Genomic DNA, 12,012 nt, shown 5'->3' on the forward strand with positions numbered 1-12,012 from the left:
TGTATTCTAGAATTAGATTTATTGCATATCACAGCTGGAAAATGACAAGAAACGCCAAGAGGTGAACATTTTAAAAAACCGTCGCAGATCTTAAAACATAGATACCAATTGGCACAATACAATAAAATACCCTTGATGACACAACACTAGCTAACTTTACCAGCAATACATTCATTGACATAAGTATAGAAGCCAAGGTGCATTAAAACTTCTGACCCATGATCAGCCCCCCACAGTGATGGGCAACACTGAGGAGCAACCAGTCTAATACTCCTCTCCTTCCTCCTCTCCCTCTCCCTCAATGGAGTCGACGCCCACCTCTTCATAGTCCTTCTCCAGGGCGGCCATGTCCTCTCGGGCCTCCGAGAACTCTCCTTCCTCCATACCCTCCCCCACGTACCAGTGGACGAAGGCCCGCTTGGCGTACATTAGGTCAAACTTGTGGTCCAGCCGTGCCCAGGCCTCAGCGATGGCGGTGGTATTGCTCAGCATACACACTGCCTTCTGAACCTTGGCCAGGTCGCCCCCAGGAACCACAGTGGGAGGCTGGTAGTTGATACCAACCTTGAAACCAGTTGGGCACCAGTCCACAAACTGGATGCTACGTTTGGTCTTGATGGTGGCAATAGCAGCGTTGACATCTTTGGGCACCACGTCACCACGGTACAGCAGGCAGCAGGCCATGTACTTGCAGAGACGGGGGTCACATTTGACCATCTGGTTGGCCGGCTCAAAGCAGGCGTTGGTGATCTCAGACACAGAAAGCTGCTCATGGTAGGCTTTCTCGGCTGAGATGACTGGGGCGTAGGTGGCCAGGGGGAAGTGGATACGGGGGTAGGGCACCAAGTTGGTCTGGAACTCTGTCAGATCAACATTCAGGGCACCGTCGAATCGGAGGGAGGCTGTGATGGAGGACACAATCTGGCTGATAAGCCTGTTCAGGTTGGTGTAGGAGGGGCGTTCAATATCAAGGTTCCTGCAGCAGATGTCATAGATGGCCTCATTGTCTACCATGAAGGCACAGTCGGAGTGCTCCAGGGTGGTGTGGGTGGTCAGGATGGAGTTGTAGGGCTCCACCACAGCTGTGGAGACCTGGGGGGCTGGGTAGATGGAGAACTCCAGCTTGGACTTCTTGCCGTAGTCCACAGACAGGCGTTCCATCAGCAGGGAGGTGAAACCAGAACCCGTACCACCTCCAAAGCTGTGGAAGACCAGGAAACCCTGGAGACCTGTGCACTGGTCAGCCTGGGGAGAGAAACATTATTATTAGAAATGCAAGTTAACAGAACAAATATCTAGTCATTTAAGATGTATTTTACATCAAAGTTTTCCTGCATAACCTCATTTAAAAAGTGTTGCAGTTCAGTAAATTGTCACTGAACACATTGAGCTGCTCACCAGTTTGCGAATCTTGTCCATAACCAGGTCGATGATCTCTTTGCCGATGGTGTAGTGCCCACGGGCGTAGTTGTTAGCAGCATCCTCCTTGCCAGTGATGAGCTGCTCAGGGTGGAACAGCTGGCGGTAGGTACCAGTGCGCACCTCATCTGAGAGAGACAGGAATAAACGTCTGTTAGCAAAGCCTGCTCTGGATGAGGGAGGAAGGTAAACACACAGCACAGAAACATTCTGAGAGAAAACAGAAAGCTTGCCTATGACTGTTGGCTCAAGATCTACAAAGACAGCTCTGGGGACGTGCTGGCCAGCTCCAGTCTCGCTGAAGAAGGTGTTGAAGGAGTCGTCCCCTCCTCCGATGGTCTTGTCACTGGGCATCGTCCCGTCAGGCTGGATGCCGTGCTCCAGGCAGTAGAGCTCCCAGCAGGCATTGCCGATCTGGGCACCAGCCTGGCCAACGTGGATGGAGATGCACTCACGCTGTGGAGGGTACAGGAGCAGAGTTGACCATCACCATGCTTATAACTGACCTGAGGAAGGATGAGTATCTGCTATCAACACCTTGGTTTTGTGTAAGATTTAGATAGGCTGACATGTATGCATCATATCTAAGGTGACCAGACGTCCCGTTTTGGACGGGACAGTCCCACTTTTGGCACACAGTTCCCAGTGTCCCCAGAACCCTTCTTGGGACGCTCATTTCATCCCGTTTTTTCCCACAGCATCGTCGCGCTGGTAACAGAAATTACAGAATATTGTATTTTCATGCAGGCTGCTGTGTTTCTACCATATCTAAGTTATTACAGTACAACACTTGATGTGACTAAAGAAGGTTGAATGACCAGTAGCATTGAAAAGCAGCTGTACAGCGCCTTGCAAATCTGGAGAATTACTGAACAGTCAACGTTCATATTTGCAACCAATCACAGAGAATTGTGGGTGGGTTTATCCACCGACTGCTGCTAAAACGAACTGGCGGCTATCCTCGTCTGAATCATCACTCTCGCTGCCTGAAGAGGTTAGACTACTGTAGTCTAACAATAACGGCTCATACAGGTACCATTGTATTGTGCTGGAATTATTCTCTTCATCCATGGTATTCGTATATCTGCGTGCAAACGACTTTGCTTTGCAATTTCGGAAATCAACGCTGTCACGTCACATCACCGTGCCGTGATTACAACACAGTGCACTGAAGCTCGTCGTGGTCTGAACTCTTTGTGATTAAAAGCTCATCACAACAGTAGGAGGGGCTGTACAATGTGACAAAAGTATATGGAAACAAATGTTCTATTGAAATATTCACTTTCAGTTCACCGCAGGTACCCTCTAAGAAACGTATGTTCGTGAATAATACAAAATAATTTATGAACTAGTTATTTTAACATTTGTGAAGTTCATGTTGTAAAAATATTTCACAAGTTTCAGAACGTTTCTTTATTTCTTTAAGTATACATGTTTAGCAATAATGAAATACAATAATTTCAGGACTCAATGCCAATTTAATTGCTTTAAAAAATATTTCCATTGATAGTTGAGTACTGTATATGATACAAATAGTTTAAAACAATTACAAACTAAGAACTTGAAAAAAATAGATTATATGAAGTAACCATTTAATAAATAGAAATATTGAGATATGTAATGTTTTCATGCAGGAAGGGCATGGTTTGCAGATTGGACACTGGAGGATAGCATAGAGATAGAGCGAGATGGAAAGTGGAAATCAGAGAGAGAAGATGCGTTTTCTTAGGCAGAAAAGGGACTAGATTTGCAGCAGTAATCAGCAATAAAAGCATTCTGCATCAGCTTTCAACCCTGCTGTGACGGGCTTTTATCAACTAGAACTTAATTAAAAACAATCCTCATTAAAAAACAAGATCCATTAAGAATGGCACGGCTGCCCTGCACCACAGTGGTGCATTAACACAGCACTGCTGTACACTGGGTCCAGGCTTGGCACAGCCCAATTCTGCCTTCACGTTCATTGAACCTCAATGAGCTTGTGAAAACGCGGAAGCGCGCCTGCGCTCTGGGGTTCGAAACAGCACGGTCACTGAACAGCTGATAGAGACACGGAAGATGAAATGTCTGTTTGGATTGTGCTGGAATGGGATGCATTATTCCACCCAGGAGCCAGTCTACTGAGAAAGGGAGCCGCCCTGCACAGCTCAGCACAGCGTGGCTTCAGCAGTAAAGGATACTAGGATACCCCAGTTACATATAAAGGAAAGCATGTCATTACATCAGAGATGCTCACAGCTAGTTTGAAGGATTAAACACGCTGACATTTTGAATTGTTCCTAAGCATTTAAACAGTAGCTATGCTTGTTGAACAGATGTCTGCTGACACAGTGGGGTTTGTTGCCTATTTATTCAATATTAATTTGTTCTACATGTGGATCACAATGTTGTTCAGTGCCATGCTGAACTCTTTACATTGCTCAGTTGTGCACTGCTGTCAGCTCATTAATGATTATTTTGTAAATGGAAAATGTGTACGCAGCACATCTCTACTCTGGCACGCTCCTGTCGCTTCTTCCTCAGCAGCACACACAGAATTCACCCCTTCCTCACTGACTACTCCACGCAGCTCCTAGTCCAGTCCCTGGTACTGTCCCGCCTTGACTACTGCAACTCCCTCCTGGCCAGCCTCCCTGCCTCTGTTATCCGTCTGCTCCAGCTCATCCAAAACTCTGTTGCTTGCCTTGTCTTTTCCCTTCCTCGTTTCTCCCACGCTACACCGCTGCTCCGCTCTCTGCACTGGCTCCCTATTGCTGCTCGCATCCAATTCAAAACTCCTGTACTCACCTATCGCTGTCTCAACCTTTCTGCTCCCTCCTATCTCCCTACACCCCCTCTCGCCCCCTCTGCTCCTCCACCTCCGGCAGGTTAGCTGGGGCAGGGGCAGCAGTGTGGAGTAGTGGTTAGGGCTCTGGACTCTTGACTAGAGGGTCATGGGTTCAAATCCCGGTGGGGACACTGCTGCTGTACCCTTGAGCAAGGTACTTTACCTAGATTGCTCCAGTAAAAACCCAACTGTATAAATAGGTAATTGTATGTAAAAATAATGTGATATCTTGTAACAATTGTAAGTCGCCCTGGATAAGGGCGTCAGCTAAGAAATAAATAATAATAATAATAATAATAGCTGTACCCCCCTCCGCTCCCCCACTTCCAGAGCCCGCTCCTTCTCCACCCTCGCCCCTCAGTGGTGGAACGACCTACCCACGGATATCAGGACTGCTCAGTCCCTGACCACCTTCCGGCGCCTCCTCAAGACACACCTGTTCAGACAGCATCTGTAAATCCTCACAACTCTCCACTATACTGGACTATATGGCACCCAGCTGTACCAGTACTTGCATAAGCTTGTACTTGCACTGCTCCATACCTTGCTGTATTCTACTGCTCTTAATTATAACTACTGCCTGTATCTTGTATTTGATTTTACTCTTATAGGTAACCGTATTCACGTTTCTTGTAATTGCTCTTATTTGAAATCATTCTCATCCGTTTATCATACTTACTACCTGCTCTTACTGGACTTTACTCATAGAAGCAAATATTTACTATAAGTTTTTAGTCGAACTCACTCTTACTTACTGTATTCTTTATTTTGCTCTTAGTTGAATTTGATCTTATTATAATTTAGAACCGCTCTTAAATGTATTATGATATTCTGTAATGTGATATTTTATAATGTGATCATTTGTACTGTGATATTTTGTACCAATTGTAAGTCGCCCTGGATAAGGGCGTCTGCTAAGGAATAAATAATAATAATAATAATAATAATAATAATAATAATAATAATAATAATAATAATAATAATAATAATAATATTTTGTGGTACATGTTAAAAAGTGGTACACTGTGTACTGCGCTAGCCCGGGCTGCGCAAATGATTTTAGCTCAGAAAACAAGGAAACGCCCGTCTGAAAGCGGTACGATGGAGGCCTACTGAGTTTGGCCCTTATAGTTATTTTTTATATAGTTTTTTTTTTCTTCACAATTCAGCAAATGTATATGATATTAACTGATGAGCAACACATTGGGTTATCTAAAATTGCAAACATATATACGATGTTGTGGGTGAACCACAGTTTGTCTTGTTGGTAGTGTTTTGTGCAGCAGTCAATGACAGCATTGACAGCGTACCATTTTCTGGCGTTAAACGGGTACACGTACCATATTCTGATGATGTATCACTTTCTGGCCCTACACTGGTAAAACTGAAGACTGACCAGAGTCGGACTCTTACCGTAGCACACACATTATATATTTATATATATATTAGGTATTCTACGTTTTTTAACGCAATTAAAAACAGTACAGAATACTAGTAATATTTTAGAATACAGTAATTTATAACCGTAGCAGCTTTATTCAAAATATGCAACCTATTTGATGAATTACCATATTTATCTGACAAATGTGTCTGAGCAATTAATTAAAAAAACAAATAGTTATGAAGTAACCATCAGAGAATGCTATGACGGTGAAACAGTGTTTACATTGCAACCAAAGGAATTACAGTAACAATAATACACTTTGGAAACACCAGAAACGTAATTCATTCAGGGGAAGAAAAGTCATTACTCACCATGCTTTCTAGTTTAGGCGAATAGAAAACGACAACAGCTAGGGCGTATAATTTTAAATTGATACTTTGTTACCTGACCAGACAGCTAAGAGTCGATGCAGTAACTGAGGGCTGTGACGCCTCAGCCACTGCATTTGTAGTGCCGCGAGGCGTGTCCCGCTCAATGCGCACCGTTACGTAATACTGACGTCTTCGTATGAGAAGAGGCCGTCTTGCATAGATTAATATATTCGTATAAGTAGCTGATGGGTACGCAAAGAGCCAGTCAACGGGTAATATAATACAATTCATATTTACAGCTGGTGACCAGTTCTGTCCAGCTCTGGAGTGTAACTGAAACATCTCTCAAATATAATATTATTATTAGACATCATCATCACTGCTTCCAATTCTACCATCAACACCACCATCTCGTACAAACAAACAGACTCTCATTCATACCTGAGATGCGGCTCTTCACATCCGAAAGCTCGGCGTGACCTCATTCCGCACGCCTAGTTATTAACACTGAGACGCATTTGCAGTGATGATAGGGTTTTTTCATACAAAGCAAATGGAATGCGTGCGTTTTTCAGAAGCTGTGGTTTTCCAGACACAAACGACCTGCATCTCCTGTTGCCAGACATTTGAACACAAGTGACCACACTGCAGATGATACCACAAGGTGTGTGACAAATCACCGCTATGGGACCAATGCAGCAAGGAAGCAAAAAGAACGCGAATTCATTTTCAAATGACGCACTTTGGAACCTCTGGGAATGAACATTCTATTCTGAAGTCATGGTGACATCATCCTCGGGCACTTTTGAAATACAACTTGTTTAAAACAGGAGCTTGTTTACAGCCCTGCTTTTACCATCCAGCTGAAGGACTTGTAGTCTTGAACGGCCTGATAGAATTGATTTATTCTAATCAATTATTCACATTTGTGTACCTACATTACCTTCTATATAGATCTATTTATGAACGCCATATAACATACTTAAATATTGTAAAACACGCACACACACAAACCCTGTATATCTGCACATTTCTTTTCATGACATTTCATAAATGTATAGTACGCTTACTAGTAACTGCATAATACTGTGCTTTTGAATGTTTTGTAATGGGATGTTAGCATTAGAAATAGACATTTGAAATGTTACCTGTCCAGGCTGGACATTTCGAGGATATGAATCTCTTTGTGCATTTACATCAAATGTACAGAGTTAGAATAAACCCCATGTAAGAGCAGAGCTGATCATGCGAGTATCACACTCTCTGTGTCATCCAAACTGCAGACACAAAGATACACTGAAGTCTCCAAATCTTCACTCAGGTACATTTCATCTAGGAGCTGTAAGGGTTAGTATCTTATCTGTTAAAAAAGCGTGCTGATGATTATTGGGAGTGTTGTGAATTATCCACGATGTGCTCGTTATGAACACGGCATTTCTTACTGGGAGTCCAGCTTGCTGGTTAAACACAGCAGGGAGCGCTGGCTAGGGCATACTGTAATGCATTGCACTGTCTTATATTGTAATGTTTTACCGGCTTGGATTAATACATTTAATGCAAGCCTAGTTTTTTACTAAAAGGTTACACGGGTATAGCTACCCCAGCACAGTCAGACGCAGTTTTCAATGTTGGAGTGGCGCAGATGAAAACGTGATGATGACCCACAATTTCATTCTCTTTAGATGCCTCCTCCTCGTTTACTATAACCAAACAAATACCATTTTCATTTTACTGAACATTACTTTGGGTGGTATCACACACAATGAGGGCATCTTGAAATTGAGTTTGTTTGTGAGAGATTGCACAGTTGTTGTAAAGATGAGAATAATACATCATTCAGTGTCAGAATGTTTTAAACCATTCGCTCTGCTTAGGAACGGTAAGTGGTGCAGGAATGGGGAGACGATACATGACTTCAAAACAGTCAGAATTATTAGAAAAAAACTAAGCTGTTTTCTGTGGAGTTACCTTTGTAGTCTTGTTAAGAAACAGTAGCTCTAGTAATACAATGAAATCTAAAATCAAGTTGAAGCAAATAATGTTACTAGCTTCTTTTATTATCCTACCATTGTGTGTATTATAGGTATGGAAGAAACAGAGTCAAGAGTGTTATGAACGCTCTGTGTGCTCCAATCTTCTGGCTGTGGTTCCTCAGCTCTAGGTAATGCTGTACAAACACATACACAAAGACACAAGGCACTGCAGTGTTCGGACAGGGAGATTTATTTTATTCACAAAGTTACCATAGTGATACCTTTGTAACTCATTTTTTCTGTTTTTTGTTTTTGGTAAAAGATCAGTAACATAATTATAAACGTATAAAGTTGTAAAGGAGCTGGATACATGTTGATATAAAATGAGTTTCCCTGTTAATAATAGCACCTTCCGACCCACCTCAATACTCCTCTCCTTCCTCCTCTCCCTCTCCCTCAATGGAGTCGACGCCCACCTCTTCATAGTCCTTCTCCAGGGCAGCCATGTCTTCTCGGGCTTCCGAGAACTCTCCTTCCTCCATACCCTCCCCCACGTACCAGTGGACGAAGGCCCGCTTGGCGTACATCAGGTCAAACTTGTGGTCCAGCCGTGCCCAGGCCTCAGCGATGGCGGTGGTATTGCTCAGCATACACACTGCCCTCTGAACCTTGGCCAGGTCGCCCCCAGGAACCACAGTGGGAGGCTGGTAGTTGATACCAACCTTGAAACCAGTTGGGCACCAGTCCACAAACTGGATGCTACGTTTGGTCTTGATGGTGGCAATAGCAGCGTTGACATCTTTGGGCACCACGTCACCACGGTACAGCAGGCAGCAGGCCATGTACTTGCCGTGACGGGGGTCACATTTGACCATCTGATTGGCCGGCTCAAAGCAGGCGTTGGTGATCTCAGACACAGAAAGCTGCTCATGGTAGGCTTTCTCGGCTGAGATGACTGGGGCGTAGGTGGCCAGGGGGAAGTGGATACGGGGGTAGGGCACCAAGTTGGTCTGGAACTCTGTCAGATCAACATTCAGGGCACCGTCAAATCGGAGGGAGGCTGTGATGGAAGACACAATTTGGCCAATGAGTCGGTTCAGGTTGGTGTAGGAGGGGCGCTCAATATCAAGGTTCCTGCAGCAGATGTCATAGATGGCCTCATTGTCTACCATGAAGGCACAGTCGGAGTGCTCCAGGGTGGTGTGGGTGGTCAGGATGGAGTTGTAGGGCTCCACCACAGCTGTGGAGACCTGGGGAGCTGGGTAGATGGAGAACTCCAGCTTGGACTTCTTGCCATAGTCCACAGACAGGCGTTCCATCAGCAGGGAGGTGAAACCAGAACCCGTACCACCTCCAAAGCTGTGGAAGACCAGGAAACCCTGGAGACCTGTGCACTGGTCAGCCTGGGGAGAGAAACATTATTATTAGAAATGCAAGTTAACAGAACAAATATCTAGTCATTTAAGATGTATTTTACATCAAAGCTTTCCTGCATAACCTCATTTAAAAGTATTGCAGTTCAGTAAATTGTCACTAAACACATTGAGCTGCCCACCAGTTTGCGGACCCTGTCCAGAACCAGGTCGATGATCTCTTTGCCGATGGTGTAGTGCCCACGGGCGTAGTTGTTAGCAGCATCCTCCTTGCCAGTGATGAGCTGCTCAGGGTGGAACAGCTGGCGGTAGGTACCAGTGCGCACCTCATCTGAGAGAGACAGGAATAAACGTCTGTTAGCAAAGCCTGCTCTGGATGAGGGAGGAAGGTAAACACACAGCACAGAAACATTCTGAGAGAAAACAGAAAGCTTGCCTATGACTGTTGGCTCGAGATCTACAAAGACAGCTCTGGGGACGTGCTTGCCGGCTCCAGTCTCGCTGAAGAAGGTGTTGAAGGAGTCGTCCCCTCCTCCGATGGTCTTGTCACTGGGCATCGTCCCGTCAGGCTGGATGCCGTGCTCCAGGCAGTAGAGTTCCCAGCAGGCATTGCCGATCTGGACACCAGCCTGGCCAACGTGGACGGAGATGCACTCACGCTGTGGACGGAGACGAATAGGGTTGGATAGAGCTTTAGATATTTCAATGCTTTTGAATTGTACAGATTGACAAAGGGTTCAGGATTTATGAAACACTATTTGCTTAATTCTTCCTTTTAATTTACATGCCTGAGTGTAATATCTGAATAAAGTATGCTGTAGTAATCAAGCACGGAGCAGAGTCAGAGCACCACACACATGCTATTGTGTTCCCTTGCTGATTCGAATGGCCTTGCCATCACACACAATACATATTCATAGTCAGTATAGTGATTCACGTGTAAATCAGATTCTTTCAAAGCAACAGAGCACAGATATAATGGGTTTCCAGCTACTGGCTTTCATTTGAATTTTACTATGAGATGCTGTAAATTGGGTCGGTTAATTCAATAACAATAAACGAGATGCATGTGATCACAGATCTGTAGCCTATGGCACCGGTACATTGAAAATCAAAAATATAAATAATGAAAAAGCCCAGCATGGCATCGCCCGATTAGACAAAGCGTTACCACCCAGGTCTGTCTGCAATCATTTATCTCTCCCTGCCTTTATCAGACTGGAATTCAGTGCAGCAATCTGCCTGCCCCTCCCTTTCATTATCCACTGTGAAAAATCATAGAGTTTAAACTAAAATAACCGAAATGTATGGGCATATGGGCGAATTCTAATGTGTTTTACAGCAGTTGGTTGGCAGTCTTTGAACGACTGCAAATTAAAATGTATAATGTTTTAATTTACAAATGCTGTCTAACGCTATTGTATGCGATGGCATTGTCTTTGTTACATTTTAAAACGTGTGAGCGTTTGCTTGATCATATCGAATCTAGCACGCTGTTGTGTATCGTGTATTGCTTTATGAGGCGCGATTGATTGATGAACGCGAGACCCTGTTTTTGGAGAGACGACAGCAGGTATTCGTTGAAGCAGCCTTGCCTCCCTGCAGAACGCTTCTCCCTCTTTGTCCCTTCCCTTTCCTCGCTTCATTGCAGAGCTGCAATCTCAGCTAGCTGTTCTTAATCAGAGCACGACACTTATTCCAAACACACGAACCGCGTTGTATAACTAGCTGCTGTGTATAATATTTGTAAGACTTGGTATCTGATACGAACAACACAAAGCCATTAAGCATTGCACTGGTTATCGTGTCAAACTGCAGCAGCACCATGTATGTTGCAATGCTGTCGTGCACTTTTCACCAAAAGAAAGCTAACGGGGTGTTTTTTTTTTTTTCACGCTGCAGTATTGTTTCTTCTCTATTGCCTGCACTCAATTATTAACACACACGCACACCACAGTCGCACCTAACGAACATGCACTTTTACAATCCATTAGTTATGCAGCTAATCTTAGATGCTGAGCGTGTTCATACTGAACTGCTGAGCGTGTAAAAAAGAAATTCCTCTTAAAATTTTTTTTTCTTCAGAGAGAAACTCCGCGATGCTTTCTTACAGCGCGACTGCGAGGGGGTCGATGTAAGCCAAACTGCCGCACATGGTACGGTGCGCCAAGATATATACTGAACCGACACATTTAGGTAACCATGGCGACGGCTTTCATGGTTTCTCATTGGCCGAAACTAGAGCCTGCTCGGCCGCTGAACCGTCTGTCAGGCTGTTTGCGGTGACATGAAACAAAGCAAAGCCCCGCTCTGAACAGTATTGTGGGGCGAGGCACTGACATTTATAGACCGCTACTTCAACCGAAATACCTGTCTCTAGCTAGGGCAACAGTGAATGGAGTGCACATACAATCAGATGTTGATAATGGCAAACTTCAGGGTTTTTTTTACATCACCCAAGCACTGATCTTACATAAGTTTTATTTTGCGGCTTGTACAATGACGGTGACGGTTTTTAATGTCAATTTGCGGGTCTGACCCACGAAATGAGGGTCACTTGGGTGGTCTGCTGTTTGTAGGAATTCATACAGTATTTAAACAAATTACAAATCCTGCAAATGATGGTGATTTCTAATTTCAAATGGACGCTATTTTGTAAGAGCTA

At 44.2% G+C, this 12,012-nt stretch overlaps 1 protein-coding gene and 1 pseudogene across 2 annotated transcripts; both read right to left on the reverse strand.

Moving 5' to 3' along the window:
• On the reverse strand, window positions 1–8,501 carry LOC117967084 (tubulin alpha chain-like). 2 transcript variants are annotated; one of them, XM_059013250.1, is made up of 4 exons: window positions 8,396–8,501; window positions 1,653–1,875; window positions 1,399–1,547; window positions 1–1,245 (listed from the first exon to the last, which is right to left on the reverse strand). In XM_059013250.1, the coding sequence occupies exons 1-4, from the start codon at window positions 8,456–8,458 to the stop codon at window positions 265–267; spliced, it is 1,416 nt and encodes a 471-aa protein (XP_058869233.1). In that variant the 5' UTR covers window positions 8,459–8,501; the 3' UTR covers window positions 1–264. The 2 variants fall into 2 exon arrangements, with proteins under 2 accessions (XP_058869233.1, XP_034770151.1); XM_034914260.2 differs by lacking the exon at window positions 8,396–8,501 and adding an exon at window positions 6,443–6,632.
• An 81-nt stretch (window positions 8,502–8,582) lies between these two features.
• On the reverse strand, window positions 8,583–11,527 carry LOC117966966 (putative tubulin-like protein alpha-4B; annotated as a pseudogene).
• Between the last annotated feature and the right edge of the window lie 485 nt (window positions 11,528–12,012).

The sequence above is a fragment of the Acipenser ruthenus genome, chromosome 45 (assembly GCF_902713425.1).
Source record: "Acipenser ruthenus chromosome 45, fAciRut3.2 maternal haplotype, whole genome shotgun sequence".
Classification (NCBI taxonomy): Eukaryota; Metazoa; Chordata; class Actinopteri; order Acipenseriformes; family Acipenseridae; genus Acipenser; species Acipenser ruthenus.